At 42.0% G+C, this 17,927-nt stretch overlaps 1 protein-coding gene across 1 annotated transcript; it reads left to right on the top strand.

The window, feature by feature from the left end:
• Positions 1–4,341: 4,341 nt before the first annotated feature.
• RAB21 (RAB21, member RAS oncogene family) lies at positions 4,342–16,811 on the top strand. Its single transcript, XM_082771865.1, has 7 exons — positions 4,342–4,735; positions 10,895–10,954; positions 11,159–11,266; positions 12,847–12,910; positions 13,681–13,735; positions 14,152–14,240; positions 15,114–16,811. Exons 1-7 carry the CDS (start codon positions 4,568–4,570, stop codon positions 15,251–15,253), a joined length of 684 nt encoding a protein of 227 aa, XP_082627991.1. The 5' UTR covers positions 4,342–4,567; the 3' UTR covers positions 15,254–16,811.
• The last annotated feature ends 1,116 nt before the right edge of the window (positions 16,812–17,927 follow it).

Here is a 17,927-nt window from a genome sequence, read left to right as displayed (position 1 = left end):
TGATTGCTTTCTTTTGAGTCCTACACTCCCTCACCCACTCCAGAGATAGCAGGAAAAGAATAAGCACTGGACAGAGTAGTTAGAGCCTGAAAAGATATCAGAACCAAGTGGGGGTGGGATTTGGCATGGTCATATGTGTCTCAGTGTATGTATTGAAAAGATAATGTATAGTGGCAAAGGAATCAGAACTGCTTGTCCTGGGAGGAATGACATTTACAGATAATTCCTCTTCAACAAGGAGAGCTGAACTTTTAAGAAATAATGATCTTTTTCTCTACAAGAAAACAAACCAAAACAAAGCACTGTCCCGTGCAGGTCTTATTTTTTAGCTAGAAGTCAGATTCCCTGTTTTACTTTACAAATTAGAAATAAGTCTCGTGCTGAGCCAAGTCTCCAAGCATATTACTGAACCTGTCAAGTACTTTACTATGGGTACTCCGAGGCTATAAGCATTGAGTGAGTGGGTAAAATATGTTCCAAAAAGTTCTCCTGGGTCAACATTATTTCTGAATTGTTCTTTTCTGCTCAGGTTCATACGCTTTCCTCTTCTCCTTCATCTTTACTCTTCATCTCAGGTACCTGAATAGTCATCTTTCTTTTTGGAGCAGAATGCACATTTTTAATACATTGGTATATCTTAAAACGTGCTTATCATGATTTAAGCCACTCAAAGTATGGACTTTACCCTAGATAAATATACCTACAAATATTTCTGATGGATAGTTTGATGCTACTGGTGATAGCCGTTTGGTAGAGCAGCATTTACTATCTCTCCTTCCATGCTGGATGTTCATATCAGTCATGTCAGAAACACAAATACATGCACTTCATTCTGAGCACCTTTTTTTTTCTGCTAGTATTGAGACCATATTACCAACTTTGTGATAAGAGGTTTATTTTTTTATTTTTATTTTTATTTTATTTTTTTCCCTGTTCTTATTCTTTGCTTTTATGGATATCTACACAGTTTCACAGAGCCATTTGATCTTATAAAACTGTACATTAATTGGCTGAGATTTCACGATGTCTTTCTTTTCCAAGTAAACCTGATAAAATCAGAGCACTTTACTGCAACTATGACAAATTGTGTATTACTCAAGGGAAAAAATGCCAATACAAGATTGATGTTACCTTCAAAATAACTGCCATCCTTGTATTTACACAAAACTGATAATTAACCCAGATATCAGTTTTGTATGGTCAATGTCATGGAAGTTCATGATGTTATTGGTTTGACTGGTAAGCGTATAATGTCCTTTGCACAGTGACTAAATGCACTTTATTTTACACCAGAGTTAAGACATCTACTAATTTTATGAAGAGATCTAATAATGCAAGCCAGAAGAAATACATGATTTTCATATTCAGAGATGATTTTTTCAGAGGCAAAGGCTTTTGTAAAGCCTCAACAAGCAAAATAAAAGGTAGTGGCAATGGATACAATGGTGCAATTAGTTTTGGGATCATAAGATGTAGAGTATTGTAGTTTCTTTGTGCAAAATACATCTTGAATGACATTTTTCTTGCAGGCGTAGCCAGCAACACAGTTGACTTTCATTTTCGTTTCTGTCAGAACCTGTCACTGCTTGGGTGAAACGGCTGTTTCACTGAAGCTATGGGGAAAAGCACGTGCCACCAGGCCACCCAGGCATTCCTCCTCAAACAGATGGAGCAGGGATTTATCCAGAAGTTGGGTGAATGGAGCCCCAAGCTAAGGGGCTAGCGGCTACATCCTCAGTGTGCAGGGGGCTCGTGTTCCTGGAGCTCACACTGCAAAAGCCCTGCCTTCTGTCTGATTCTGTGTCACCACAAAACTGCCACGACAGCGTTGTCACCTCAATGCCAGTTAGCAACAAGCTCAGTTCTCAAACAGATCTATTGACTGCCAGGCCTCTGCAGCAGCTGACAGGATGAATCTCAGGGGTGGTGATTAAAACATACAGGGCTATAAGATATCTACAAAATAGATTATCTTGCAAAGCCAGTTCATTTAAAAGCTGTGAAAAATGTTACCAAAAGATCAATATTAAAAAAAAAAATAAAGCAGAAGGTCTGTGAAAGTAATTTGAGGAAGCTATGTAAAAAGGGGAAGCACACCAAATTAAATGGAAGAGGCATTTTCTTCTTGAATATGGTGAAATAAAATAAATGCTTCCTAAATTAAATCAGCACTATTAAAATAAAATAATTTGTTAACTCTCGCAGATATTTAAACCTGAAGATTTCAATGTCATACACATCAGATTACAGTCAAATGTGACACTTCTTGTAGCTCAGACAGAATTTTCTGTGTTCAGCCAGATTAGCCTTTTAATTTCACTTAGTAGTGGTGGCTGAAGTTTTGGATATTATGGGGCTTCCCATACAAGAAGATCCAAGATCATAGGTTCCAGACAAGAGAGAGGAAAACAGGAATGATAGAACACAGCAGTCACTCGCAACAGCTTTTTGTTAGCGGGAAGATGCACTCCTGACTGTGCACTACCATAGAGGATTGCTGGAGAAATTCAGTCTGCCAGAATTAAGCTTCAGCTGGTGTCTGATGCTTTGTTAGATCTGTGTTAGAAAAATGATGCTCACAGTTACGGCCAAGCACAGTCGGCACATGGGCTTCATGCAGGGTGACTCTCCTGTAGCCCTTTTAAAAGCTTTAGTTCCCATGCAAGGGGCAATTTAAAGATCGGTAAATTCTCTCACTCTAAAGAGTGCCTGTATTTTCATCACAGTGTTGCGTATTCACACACTTGGCTGAAGACTGATGAAGAATTACCCATTAAAACCACCCTTTTGACAAAGAAGATGTAACTGATATATGAATTATTTCTATTTGAAGGAGAACTGAAAAGTAAAAGCCAGTTTAACCCTATGTCTTTACAAAGAATGCACATAGAACCTGGCTTTGTTTAAAACACTCAAAAGCTACAGGAACAGGAAAGGTTTTGCTAACAGCTTTCAGGACAGCCTTACACGCAGCCCTGCACCTCAGCAGATGCATTTGCCATCAGTTACCCAGGAAAGCCTCAAGCTGCGGGGCCTTGTGAGCAGCTTGTGCCTCGAGTATCGACTTCCAGTGTCTCTGGCAACCCTGACCCAAACCCCATATTACGCGCTTCATCTGTTCAGCCTGAAAGAAGGACAGCTAGTGCGCCAGTCAGTTTTACTGCCTCTGCATGGAAGGTATGACTGGCAGAAGATCGATCACTTCCAGCAAGATTTTCTTCCTGCAGAGGGTGGTGAGGCCCTGGCACAGGCTGTGCAGAGCAGCTGTGGATGCCCCATCCCTGGAGGTGCTCAAGGCCAGGCTGGATGGGGCTTTGGGCAACCTGGTCTGGTGGGAGGTGTCCCTGCCCATGGCAGGGGGTTGGAGCTGGGTGGGCTTTGAGGGCCCTTCCAACCCAAACTGTTCTGTGATTCTGTGATTCTCTGAAGACTGTATGTTTGTTGTAACTGCTGAAATAACCAATGTGTAGATCATGAGAGAACTTCGCAGGAGAGAATCCGCAATGCAGTAGTTTGGATTGGTGTGTGTAGATTGCTTTTAATTAAGGGGCAATATTGAATTTCATAAGGCAGTCACCCAGCTCTGGACTGTTATGTGTTTGAGAACCACCCTACGTCTGCGGGGCTCCAAAGAATGCTTTTTCTTGTCACTTTTCACTTCATGCTCCCAGTTTTGAGGCACTTTACCATGGACTGCTTTAGCAAACACTTAGATTCTAACAGCCTATGTGGATGAGGGCACAGAAGTTTGGCGGGACAAAACAAAGCCCATGATTGTAACACTGAGGGGCAGCTGAGGGAACTGGGGTTGTTTGGTCTGGAGAAGAGGAGGCTCAGGGGAGACCTTACTGCTCTCCACAACTGCGTGAAAGGAAGGTGTGGGGAGCTGGGGGTCGGCCTATTCTCACAGATAACTGGTGATAGGAGCAGAGGGAATGGCCTCAAGGTGCCCCAGGGGAGGCTCAGGGTGGGAATGAGGAGACATTTCTGCTCGGGAAGAGCAGTCAGGCACTGGGACGGGCTGCCCAGGGAGGTGGTGGAGTCACCGCCCCGGGGGGTGCTCAAGGAGAGGCTGGACGTGGTGCTTGGGGACAGGGTTCAGTGGTGACAGTGGCGGTAGGGGGTGGTTGGCCCAGGCGATCCCGCGGGGCTTCTCCCACCCCAGTGACTTTATGTCGCCCCGTTCCCTGCCCCCCGCGGCAGCCCTGTCACAGCCGCGCGCTCCCGCGGGCGGGCGGCCCCGCCCCTCCTTACCCCCTCCCCTCCCTCGCTGGGCGCGGCCCCTCCCCGCCGCCCCTCGCGCCCCTCCCATTGGCGGCGGCGCCGCGCGTGACCGGGCGGCGTGTGACGTAGGAGGAAGGAGCCGCCATTAGCGGGCAGCGGGGCCGCCTGCCGCGGGGAGGGGGAGCGGTGCGGAGCGGAGCCGGTCTGTGCCCCTCGGTGTCCCCCCCCTGCTCGGTTTCCCCCCGGGAACCTCGGCGGTGCCTGCTGCGTTCCGGCCCGCCCCGCGTTCCGCCCCCCGGCCCGTGGATGTGAGGCGGCGGCAGCGGCGGCGTTGGGGGCGCCCATGGCGGCGGCGGCGGGGGCCGGGGCCGGCCCGGGGGCGGCGGCGGGCGGGGGTCGCAGCTTCTCCTTCAAGGTGGTGCTGCTGGGCGAGGGCTGCGTGGGGAAGACGTCGCTGGTGCTGCGCTACTGCGAGAACAAGTTCAACGACAAGCACATCACCACCCTGCAGGTGCGGGGCGGGGCTTTTGGGGCGAATTGGTGGGGATTTGGGGGGGGTGGGTGTGTGGGGGGGTAGGGCTGGAGGCGGTGGCGGTGGGCTGATGACTCAGGGGTTCCTGCGAGCCGCAGCCTCGGATCCCGGCAGCCCGGCGGTGGAGGTGCCGAGGGAGCCGCGCCTGGAAGGGGCAGCCCCCGCAGGAGGCCCTCGGGGGTCAGAGCTTACGGATCGCACGCTGAGGAGGTGCCCGAGGCTTACCTGCCTGTCACGGTATCGCCCAGAGTTGTGGCCTGGCTCTCTGTCAGCCAACTTATAAACAACCGAGAAATGATGCTCCGCGTACAGGCGTGCGGTGGTGTCTGCTCCAAAGAGGTGTTTTCCATCACCCGCTCATACCGAGTGGTGTGTGTGCCACATTGCAACATCCACACGTTTTATTTTATACACGGACACAGAAAATGTGTTTTTAAACTTCATGTCATGGTTTGTACAACCCACACATGTTTTTTGGGCTCTCTGAGCCCTTATCCTCTCCATTTGCTGTTACGCCAGCTACACAGCATCTTTTTTTGCCAGTTATACACATATATACAGAAGTATAGCACTGTATCTATCATTCGCTACACTTAATGCACTTTTCTTGCAAATAAAGAAACAAACAAACCCTGCCACCACGTGGGCCAGTGGTGGGTTTTGAATTTCTCCTGTGCAACGCAGAATAAATAGTAGGTGGTGCCAGGAGAGAGCCTCTGCGTAGTTGTGTGCTATTCATGCACATCTAGGGGAAAATTCTTGTGGGTTGGGTGTCTCAGAAGTATTTAAGGGTGAAACTTTCCCTTAAAACAAAGGAAGCATGAGAGAGGCACTGGAAACAACACAGTGAACGTTTCACCAACAGATATTGTCGCTCTATTTTTGTTATAAATAGCTAAAAACATTTTCAAGTTCGTGCTCAGCTGTTGGGTGCATCTATTGTTAGGGTTACTCGGCATGATGAGGTGTTTATACCAGGCTAATTGTGGATCTGATTGCCATGGAGGTGCCTAACATTTGCTGTGCTACAGGAGCGGTCAGTGGCTCGTAGGTGGCAGGGGTGCAGTTGTACTCTGTGCTGTTACACTGCCCAAAGTGTGGTGTTGAGCAAACAATTGTGTTTAAAGTGCACTGCAAGTGATTGTGTGTAGCTGAATTCAAGGTAGTAGTAGAGTAGTTTGTTATGGGATGTAGCTCTGCTGTGGCAGAAAGCCTGAAATTAGAAGCAAAACGTGAATTGGCGCAGAGATGTCGTGATAGGGAACTCTAAGCAGGCCCAAAATGTTGACCCTAAAATGTCCTCTCCAGATGCTACAGCCTGAGAGCTTTTGTCTTTCCCTGTTTATGTGGCAGGAGAATGTTTGTAAAGGAATAGGAACGCATGCTCACGTGTGATACTGAAATGTTGTCCCTCTGCTGTGACTAGGCTTCTCTTTGCTAAATGTATATTTTAACTGCATGATACATCTCAGGTCACCCTCCTGTTCCCTGCTTCTCTGTTCCGAACCTCCTTAGCCACATGCATCTTATTGATTGGAAAATGCAGTGTCAGCTGTCGTTTAATCAGACTGTATATAACATGTGCTTGTCAGGTATAATCTGCCTTGGTTTTGTTTTTCTGCATCTCAGAGTTGTAGAAGGAAGGTGTAGTAAAAAACAAAATCAAAACATCCCTTTGAAAACAAGATAGGGAGAAGCTGATTAAACAACCAAGTGACATTTTTTTTATAAGAGCTCCTTTTTTTTTTCGATTAAGGGCTTAATCTGGTAAAGTGGCTCCGTTTCATGGCATCAGTTCAAAGTATTGCAGCAAATGAGTTTTGTTCCAGTGAAGCCAAAATTTAAAAAATACTTGGCTCCTGATGCAGCAAAGGAGCCACGGTGATGAGCCGCCTGTAAATCTTGCTGGTCAGTGGGATGAGGGCCTCAATCCACAGTAATCTGATTTAGCGGGGGCTGGTGTGGGAGTTGTGAGGGGTGTGGAAGTCCTGTTGTACCTTGTGCCAACCTTTTTGCACCACGAAAATGGTGAGACATCTGGAAAGTGCTTTGGAGAGGTTGCCTGGTGCTTCCTGCTGCGTCACCCCAGTGATGGGAGAGCACAGGAAGCCACGTTGGGCAGTGCGAACCTTTCATCTAAATGTACATCTATCCTCTCCTATCTGCATTCTAACACCGGTGTTACTCTGTTGTGAGGTTTGTGTGTGCACACACACAAAGGTGACTTTCTTTTTTTCTGGTAAGGATGTTTTTAGCGAAAGGGAGTGGTTTCCCCCACCCCTCCCTTCCCTAAACGCTAGCGAGAGGGAAATGGTGACCTGGGACTTCCTTATGTCGAGATTAGGAGGCTGCTGGGACATGTTGCTGAAATCTTGTTAGCTTGAAGTCATGCACTTACACACCAATGACCTGCAAACTGAAATTAAAGTAGCTACTGGTTTGCTGAAGGAAAATGTACCCAGAATAATATGAAAAAAGCTGAAGCAGGAAAGGCTGTTGTTATTATTATTTTTTTACAAGAAATAATAACGTGTAACCTGCTGTCAGACCTGGTGGAACAGTTAGAGTTGGTTCCCACTGATCAAAACATTGAGGTCAGTGCTCTCATATAGTGAAGCTCCTAAGCTGTGAACTGAGGCCAAGTGAAATACACTGGAAATATTCTTATAATAACACCACCACCTACTGTCAAACTGCCCTTTTAAAATTTGGGTGGATGCTGTCTGTTAATTGCTCAGGATAAATATAACTTTTGTGTACTAATCTCTCAAATATTTGGAGGGCTGCCAAGTACCCAACCTGAGAGAGCCACTCAAGTGGTGATGCTGATCACATCGAGCGATCTGCAGTGCTTTGGGGGACCTGGCTGACCTGGCAGAGTTGTCTTGGATGTTGACAGCTTGGAAAAAAGCAATACAAGGTGGTTCTATGCTGTGTGTGATGTTTATGTGCCTGGTGATAATGCAGTCGAGGGCTGGGTGATGCACACCTCCTATTTTTTTCAAGAGAATCTTTTCCAGCTGGGTCGTTGTCTTCAGGCCCTTTTATCCCCTCTCAACAGGGCCTGAGGCACGTGTGGAACTGAGCTCTTAAAAAAAGAATGAAAGGAAAGGGAAAAGATTTTCTGCAGACACGTGAAGAAAATGGTATTTTAGCTCTTGTAATTGCATTATCCTTTTCTTCTCAGTGCATAAGTATTCTTCAGACCAGTCATAAGACACTGGAGTCAAAATACCCAAATCAGGAGCATACTTCAAAGAGCTGTTTGAGATTACTTATCTTCGAGTTAACCGAGAACCTGTACACTTGTGTTTTTGAAAGTCCTAACAAAAGCGAATTGCCATAGTAATGAAAAGAATATGGAAAGGAATTATTGATTGTAAAGCAAGACGTGACTGACACTTAACTCTCATACTCAATTTAGTGGAGTCTCAAGAGAGTCGAACAAATGTCAAGTCCTCTTCTTTGTGTGATTATCTAATGCTGTCTGCCCTGCATTGCTTTAAAAGGCTATGATGCTCTTGGCAGCAACATATTTTCTTTCTAAACTAGGTTGGATGCAGAGCTTGCTGCCTTAAACTGATAGTTAAGGCTCTTTACGTGTGGGACCCCCCAGATTTCTAAACGGTGCCATGTCCTGCCTGTCACTTGATGAGCTTTTTGCTCTCTAAGTTCAGAATTAATGAAGAGAAATAACCTCACTCTTCATGAGACAACTGGAACTTGTGTGGGGGGAGTTTTATTTATACAGTTGGATATTCGTTGTTTAGTCTTAGAGTGCGCGCCACTGTGGCTTTAACATGCACTTAACTGGTTGCTTATTATGCCAGACTTACCCGTACCAATTAATTCAAGAACTGGGCCTGCTAACAGTATTCTTCAAGTATATGAACACACAGGGGAATTAAGCATTTAATGCGTATTACAGTATTGACGGTTTCTCACAGTATGCTCACGAAGCTTTCTGCTCACTATTAACCTCAGCCACTTCTAATACCAGGTTCCGGTGTTGTTATCAAGCAAGCCTTTTATACAAACTTGCTTGTAATCAGGATATCTGATCTAGGATAGATCCCTAGCCAAAGAGATAAGATCTTATTGAACTAAATCTTAAAAAGTACAAATTCATCAAGTTTTAATACAGAGAACAAGTGCAACAGCCAATCCTAAATGTCCTTGCCTCTGCCTCCTGTCACTTCTTATAGAAGATGCTAAAAGGCTGATCCGAGTGTACTGGCCTTCTAATACTTGGGTGTACAGGAGAGGAGGTATCCCACTGTTAAAAGGCAGGATTTGTATCAAAAGCTGGAGTGACCTGGAGGAGAGGTTATTATAAAACCAAAAACACAGAAAAAACAGGTTTATCTATGGTGAGAAACCCACTTTAATATTAGATATGTCAGACAATTAATAGCACAATTACCCTTGCTGGGCCAATGTCTGAGGCCCCGATGACGTAACCTTGTGAATACTGTGTTCTGTGTTAAATATAACTCCTGCTTCGGTGAGAGTTTTCTTCATTTTGGTCCAGAGGCCCAGAAACGTGTTTCTCAACTGTTTCTGTGAAACTTGTATCAACTGAGTAGAGCTGACTTTTCATTATAGTGACAAAAGCCAACAGTGCCCTGAAGAGCTTTTCCTCTGAGATTTACAATACTGTGTCAAGTGCTGAGTACAGCAGATAAATAAGCAAGCTTGGTTCAGTGTGCCTAACCCGTAGCTCCTCTTAATGTGGTCCAAGTGCTGGTGCATTGAAACTTCTGAACTCACTTTGAAGCATACGGCTTTTAAGCTGTGATGCTGTAGAACAAACTGACATGAAGACCAGGCACTGATCATACAATCTTTAGGGACGGCTGGGTGAAAGCTGTAAAATAACTTGTGCAGTACTCTGGATTTGCCTGAAAATCCGCTGAAGCTTGCCGGATGTGTAAGACTTGCTGTGCTGCTGTTAAGCTGTTTGTTACAAGTTGCCTGGCGTACTTCAAACAGGCTGCCTGGAGTTTTTCCTGAAGTTGACGTACGCCACCTTACTGTAGACCAGAAGGGCAGCAGGAATTGCGAGGTATGCTGCAGCCAGTGGTCACAGGGATCAGTCTGTTCTACCTGCTGGTGGGAAGGTTTCTGGGTGTTTCTCTTCCCTGCGGGCTGTCTTCTCTCTGGATCTGCTCCGTTTATCAGGCTTTGTGGAAAGCTTCGCAGTGAACTTCTCTCAGAAAAGAAGAAAATATTTTCCAGAAAATATTCCTGAATCATCTCCCCTTCAGTCCTACCGATCCCAGAGAAGCAGCAGGACAGGAGCTGCTCTAGGAGCTGACTTGGGTTAGTGTAACACAGGCAGCACTCCAGAAAGTTACTTTCACAGCAGTTTAGGCTGGTGTAAATTGAACTCCTGTGGTCTTCTGCGCGGGTACTGGTTGCTTATGCAGTTAAGCAGCAGGCTGGTTCAAGCAGCTGACCTGGCTGATGACACTTTCCCTTCCCACATCCACGTGATTTTTAGTCAGCTCGGTGCCTGGTCACTGCTCTCATGCAGAGGCCTAGTGTTGAGATGCTGCAGGCCAGACTCAAATAATCTGTGATGAATGTATCTTAATATACCGCCGAGTGCTTGATAGCTGACTGCACACTGAGGTAAAAGGAAAACTGAGTATAATTTAGGAAAAAGACAGAAGTTAATCTTGGCTCTAAACTCAAACCCCTTTATTTTGTTGTGATAGTTTGCTAGTAGTGAACTATTTTGTGAATTCTTGCAACCTGTAAATGCAGGCATGTAGGCTGGTTCCTTTGTGTACTGTCATGAAATGTTAAGTTCAGATTAGACTTAAAAGTGAGCGTTCTGAATTTGAACTCCTCACACACAACCCTCGTATCCTTCCTAAGTCATTCAGAAAACAACAGCAAAAAGATGCAGGAAATGACTGGCTTAAGGCAAATTTATTTCGAATAGACTTCTGGCAAACTGTAGTGAAATGACTAACTGGCTTAGTATTGACCCAGCCTTCTGGGTATTTCTTCCAGGAGTATTTGGACTGAGGAATCTGTCTTCTGTTGATTCAGATGTTTTCATTAGTAAATAAATCTGAAGTCAAATGAGACACTTGTGTGTAAAAAATTGAACTCTGTTTTGTTTTCCAGGCATCTTTTCTTACAAAGAAGCTAAATATTGGTGGGAAAAGAGTAAACCTTGCAATATGGGTATGTTTGCTTTCCTACACTGTCCTCTCCACTGCGCGTCCCCTCTCCCCTCTTGGTTAAACAAATTGTTTTCCTGAAAAAGTACTTGCTTGATAGAACTGAAACGTTAGGGACTTTGTAATAAAGTAAAATTTAGAAGTACTTGGATTTCTTGAAGTATCGTTTGTTTAGTCTTCTATGCTAACAGGAATATTTTAAATGCAGGATACAGCTGGTCAAGAACGATTCCATGCATTGGGGCCGATCTACTACAGAGATTCTAATGGCGCTATTCTAGTATATGATATAACAGATGAAGATTCTTTTCAGAAGGTACTGGAGAGACTTTTACCTCAATGTAAGATGTAAACTGAGAGGGAATTTGTGATATGAGTGCATACATGGGAATCTTCTGTTTCAGCAATAGCATCTATGCTTAATTTGCCTCAATTATAGGAATGATACCTGACTTTGCCACGTGTTCATCTTCTGCTACATCTGCAAATTCAGGCCATGTAATGAAAGTGTACATATACCTTAGTATTTTCTGAAGTCTACCCGTAATAAAGGTCTAGTACAGTTATTCAAAGAACACTAGAGAACTAATGTATGAGTTAACTGTGGCAGGCTATAAAATGTAAAGTGGCTCTGTTGCAATAATATACAGTACTGATTTCTACTGTATAAATCAAATTGCTAAAAGATACTAAGTGGTGTGACCTTTGACAAATCTGAGCTCTGAAATCACAATACATGACAGTGGAAATGTTACATTCTCAGTAAGAATAGGTATTTAGACTTCCAAGGCTTTGTTTAATATGAAATTTGATGATCAACTATTTTACCGCAGAATCAATTGATCAGGTCAGGGTAGATGACTTTTTGTCCGGTCCTATGTCAGACTGGTACTACTGTGTTGTTGTTCCAGCTGAAAAGTATTGACACGTTCTTAGGTGAGTCTGGACCTGATTAGATTGTAGTAAAAGTAGTAGGAGTTCTGTGGAGGGGAGTGAGAAGTTATCGTTGTATTGGCTAGGCTTGGGCTAGCAGTGATACAAGTAGTATCAGGATATGGTTCCACAGCAGAATAAGCAACTTAAACAGTCTGATGTAGGGCCAGTGAAGCACTTAGTGCTGACAGCATCGGGCCCCTGTCTGTGGAGCTGTGACTTGTGAGTACCAGTTCAACTTGGGCCTTTTTCTGCTGAGCCATGCTTAGTGAAAAGGCTGTTATATTAGGATATTTAAGTTACCTCTCAGAAGTAAGAGGAAAGGTTAATTTGCAGAAGTTACTGCATAACTACCTATGTATCATGTATCCTGACTATTTTTAGGTCTTTGGAGTGGTCGCCTCTCTTTACAGCTTAAACTCCCTTAAAATAGCATCTCCAAGTCAATGCAGTGACCATCCAACTTCAAAGCATGACAGCAAAATTAATAACACCCCTTAGTGCCAGCTGACTCAACATTCATCTGTTCCTTTAGGGAAAAGCATCTGTTATAATCTAATCTGATAAACTTGGTTCAGATTTGGTTCAGGTACTTCTACCTTTAAGGAACCACTTGTGATGTGTTAGTATGGTCCCGTGGCTGAAGATCTCATGCCTGCCCTAAAGCGGTCAGTGTAGTGAACTTGTTCTTTGGAATGGGACTAATGTGAATGCAAGTTCAATTTCTGGAGTAACTGAACCATTCTGTAGAAGTTGCTTTGCTCTAAATTTCAGCTGTGAACTAAAATCATCTGCACCTGGCTCTTCAGCAATATAAAGAATATTTGGTCAATCTGTTGCTCTAAACATGTCTGTTTCAAGATTAGGGTGAACAGTTAATGGTGGAAATGGGTCAGTTCTGCAGTGCCCAAACCACTAGTAGGATATCAAGAGAAAATAAATTTATCTCTATTCTTTATGCAGGTAAAAAACTGGGTTAAGGAATTAAGAAAAATGTTGGGAAACGAAATCTGTTTATGTATAGTAGGTAAGTTCTTTTAACATCTAATTCTAGTGACTGAATCAGAAAAGTTTCTTTTGGTTAATAACATCTTCCAAATGCTTTGACAGTTTGTGCATGTGAAGGGGTAAAGCTTATGTGAATCTGAAAATTAAAAACACAATTTGAGCTAGAAGTTTCAATAGATCACAACTGAGGAAAAGGAGAGTTTGGAAAAAATGTTAATGGCGAAAGTGCATAGTACAGATAGATGCAGACTGCGTAGTTGAACAAAGGAACGTAAACCTCAGATGTGCTACATACATTTCTTGCAAGGACTCAGACTCCTTTTTTTTTTGTTTATTCACTGTTTCTAGTGGCACAGATAGATACTTCTTTGTTTTTAGAATCACCTGCTTGCAAGGGAGAATAATTCTTAAAACTTGGATATTTCAATGCATTTTTTTACAAATGTATGTAAATATTGTTTTAAAATCAGATCTAGTAATTAAAACACCTTCAGGAGGTTAGATGTATGGATATTCCATGAAAGCTACCTTCTGTGGCACAGATAGTTTGTCTGATTAAAAAAAAAAAAAACAAAACAAAACACACTGCTTTTCTTTTTTAATTTACTGAGTTATTCAGCTATCCCTGGTCTCTTGATAGAAGTTCATTGCCTGTGTATGTTTGAGTGAAAGGAACTTTCAAATCATTTGGCACAGTCTAGATAGAGGCCTGTTTCAGAGCCAATTTTTATTAGGACAGCTTGTAAGAAAATGATGGGATAAAATGATTACATTAATTGTTTCCAACAGGTAACAAAATAGACTTGGAAAAAGAGAGGCATGTTTCAGTGCAAGAAGCAGAAACGTAAGTCACACCAATTATTAATAGAAACAGTCATTGCAGAATTATGCTGGAGTAATAAACTTGTGATGCTCTTAACAGCTGGCAGCGTAAACCAGCCATGGCTCGCTGGCTGCTAAGTGTTCTGTTCATATTTGAGCCTTGGGATGTCTTGGGATGTCACTGGCTAAAGTGTAACTTGTGAGTTGTACATCACTGAAAATCAACATTTGTAGTTTAAATATATTTCTAAACTGGAAATTTTCAATTAATCTTTTTTTTTATGAATCACTCTATTGTAACCGCAATTCTCTTTAAGTCAGCATGTGTGGATTAAGAGTTTTTATTTTGAATTGAGTTCTGTCCACTTCATGTGAAGTGGCTTAGGAAAACTGCATTCTTCAGTGCAATGAAGCTCTTCTTTATCTGCCTTCCTACAGGTACGCTGAATCTGTTGGAGCAAAACATTATCATACTTCAGCTAAACAGAACAAAGGAATTGAAGAACTGTTTCTTGACCTTTGTAAAAGTAGGTATTGTCTAGTTTGTTCATAGAGCTCTTCCATGAAAAGGTTTCAGGAATGCTTCAAACCCTATAGAAAATCCTTAACTTTTAAACTATTGAGAAGAACTGGCTTCACTTGAGTCTACTTCAAGCTACTTGTGTGTTATAACAACTATGGAAGCCTGATGTATAGATGCAAATTCATACTGTACTTTAAGAACGTCTTTCTGCCACTCTGTTGGAGTCCTGGGTTGGAGTTCAATTTTACTCCACATTCTGCAGTCATTCTATGTGATTGCTCTGACTGTTGTATACTTTATACCCTGTTGCAACATCTTTGACATCACTTGACAAGATTCCTGAATTACAGTTCATGAATTTGAAGCCATTATTACACAAATCTTATGCAGCAGCTGAAGCAAATGATAAAGAATGTGGGAGTATATGCAGTATGCACATATATGCAGTATAAATACAGCACAAGGAACTTACCCCATTTGTGTTGTCCTTAAGCAATAAGAATTTAAGCAAAACATTTCTATGTTTTTTGTTTGTTTGTTTTTTTGAGGAGTGATGTGTGTGTGTGTTGCGTTTCTTGTTTAATAAATATTCTTACAATGGGTGGGTAAATCTAGCTTTTGAAGTCACCGACTCCAGAACATCTGAGCATCTAAGGTCTTCCTTTAGTCAACGGGAGCTTCTGAGTATTTGCTGCTTTAGGAAGAACACTTAAGTATTTTCTTAAAACTATGCCATGAGATACCAGAGCGCTTACTTCTGCATAATTAGTAAGAGAACTGGTCTTTGTGTGCATAATTCATAGATTAAGATCTTAGAGCCTTGTGTAAAAATGCAAGGGAGTACTAATGCATTTCATCTACTACACTTCATTTACAGGAATGATAGAAACTGCTCAAGTGGATGAAAGAGCAAGAGGCAATGGTTCCAGTCAGTCAGGAACAGCAAGGCGAGGTGTACAGATCATTGACGATGAACCCCAAGTACAGAGCAGCGGCGGGTGCTGTTCTTCTGGATAGTAACAAAACTGTGCATCACTGCCCTCTCAATATGAAGACTGCCATATTCAAAGTCACACATTCTTTACCAGTGGAGTAATAGAATTAACAGTATTTAAAAATAATCACACATAACACTGCAGAGACCTTAAGTGCTAAACTAGTGGCGTCTGTGACCAGAGAATTGGCATTTTCTACAGTGGTTAACAAAGCAATTACCAATGGCCTTTTTACATACTTTTCTTTAATGAGGAATAATATGCATGTAGAAAAGACCTACTTAAAGGCTTCATTTATATTCTTTTAAATCAGATCATTATTTAATAACTTATATACGTTGTTGTTGGAATGGTATACATTTTTGCAGCTCTTTGTATTTTGTGGTAGATTGAATTGTATCACTTCTAAAATGCAAATTGATTTTTTTTAAATTAGCAGATATCTGAAGTAATATTTTTGCAGGGTCTCCACAAGCCTATAACAGTCAACTACTTTGATATATTCTGTTCATCTTGTATGCCAAGCTGGTAAAATACATTGTAAATTACATATTAAATATTTTATCTGCTTTTACAAGTGCAGGTGCAGAAATATGTACATCAGTCTTGTCAGTGATTGTGAAGTGAATAAGTCAGTGAAAAGATGCAAGCTTTTCATGTGTACTGTTGAATTGCTCATTCTATTCCCCCTTCCTGAAAATTGAAAACAGCTTTTTTTTGGTAAACTCACAGCTACAGCATTTTTTTAAGCTTTTTCTGTCAAGCAGCAGTATTTAGAGTACCCCCTTAGTAGGAAGGGAATGCTTCTTTAGACTGCTGTTTAACACTGAGGCGTTTGACTCCCAGCTAAGACAGTTGGAGCATGCATTTATCTTGCCTCTGCATTTACTTCAGCCTCTCAGATATCCCCCAGAAAGTTGAAGCAAATTTAGCCCTTGTCTGTCTGGTAGCCGCTAAACCAGATGCATGGGAAGCTCTTAAGCTGTACTAAGACATTTGTGTCCCAAGACAGCATTATAAACTACTTATGAGCGTAATTTTTTTCCTATATTGCAGGGCTTGAGTGAACAAATGAATTGGCATTAATGAGAACTGCTTCTGATTTTTGAGTGATTATGTGGAAGATATGGAACTGCCAGATGCAATTGTAACTTTGGGAATAATAGACAAAACTGAACTTAATCTTGACTTGCTCTTTCTCTTGTAAAGCTTTTTGAAGTCCACTTAAGGTTTGGGAGGAGGGTGTTCAGAAATAAAGTGTATAAATTACTATCACAGAAGGAAAACAAATGGTGGTAGTTGAAACTTCAAAATGTTTTGTGGTCTGACTTTTTTTTTTTTTTTTACTTAAGTTGTCATGCTTGGAAAAACAGTAAAGGTGATGTCTATGACAAAATAGAATATTCCTTGGCCTTCCTTTTTCTGAAGGGTAGAATTAGTATTGCATATAAATGCATTTAATGGTGTGGGTGTATTACAATGCACAACAGGAGTAGTAGTAACTAATCAGTCTGACATGTAAGAAGTGTGCTGTCTTCATCTGACTTATTTTCTCTGAAATAATAGATGGCTTTGCTACAGATTGGTCCCAATGCTCTTTATTTCTTTTCTTTCTGCCAAAACTGCGGTGTACTTTCTCTAAAGCTGACACTGGTGTGCTCTTCTGACGTTGTTGTATGTGTGATGGGCAAAGGTGCTCTGTTTTTGTTAGTGAAGACAAAGTTACTTGACTGTACAGAGCCTTGCTGTGAATCTAAAATTCATGAGTATATGTGTATATTGCGACACTGTGTTAAGCCAACATCCTGATATTATATCTCACTTAAGTGAGCTTTGCCCAAATTAAAATTGGGTCAGCTTGATTCAACAAATAGTACCTTCAAATCCATACACTAGAGAAGTCAGTCTTGTAAGTAACAAAATACTGATATGAGGAGTGAAATCGGTGAGACTGCTCAAGATTGAAATTTCATTGTAAGAAGAGTTGCAGATTTTTGGATTCCCATTTCAGATTTTACAAAGATGCAAAAAAAAAAACAAAAAACAACTCCACTAGGCTTGATAAGGAAGCAGATATGCTCTGGCATAGATAATGCATTAGAGCTTGTTTTCTCCAGAGCAGAGCTTTCCCTGCTTTGCTGAACTAGACAGCTGTCGTCCTGGCCTGGTAATTGATACAAGATGTTTACCAAAGGGAATGTTATGTTTGACTACTGAAGTGTCAAACTTAAGTAGTCTGTCTTAATGTAGTGTATTCTGTAGTAGGGGTGGTGTGAGACTTTGGTCTCACCAACAAAGCCATGTTATACCAACTCATAAGTCACTTGCAAGACTAAAACTATTAACTACTGAAAACTTGGGTGGGGATAAGCTGACACCTTTGTATCTTTTAAAAAAAAAAAAAAAAAAGTTTTGGCTACTACTACTATTATTTACAAAATACCTTTTAAAAGAAATTGTCAGAAGTTACTGTCCTTAAATTCAATGAAACTACAGCAAGACAAATCTTGAATGGAGCTTTTCTGTCTAAGCTGCAGTTGGCCTGGACTTTATCTGTAGAACTTGATACCTTGCTAAGCACAAATGTTTATTATCTAATGAGTACAGTTCTAAAAAAACTAAAAGTATTTCTGACATAGGTATTACAATATATGTGTGACAGCCTAATGTCTCAGGCAAATGCCATAGACTACAGT

The sequence above is a fragment of the Aythya marila genome, assembly GCF_965140915.1.
Source record: "Aythya marila genome assembly, chromosome: 1".
Classification (NCBI taxonomy): domain Eukaryota; kingdom Metazoa; phylum Chordata; class Aves; order Anseriformes; family Anatidae; genus Aythya; species Aythya marila.
The sequence above is the reverse complement of the archived record's forward strand: the minus strand, read 5'-3'. Positions and strand labels throughout refer to the sequence as shown.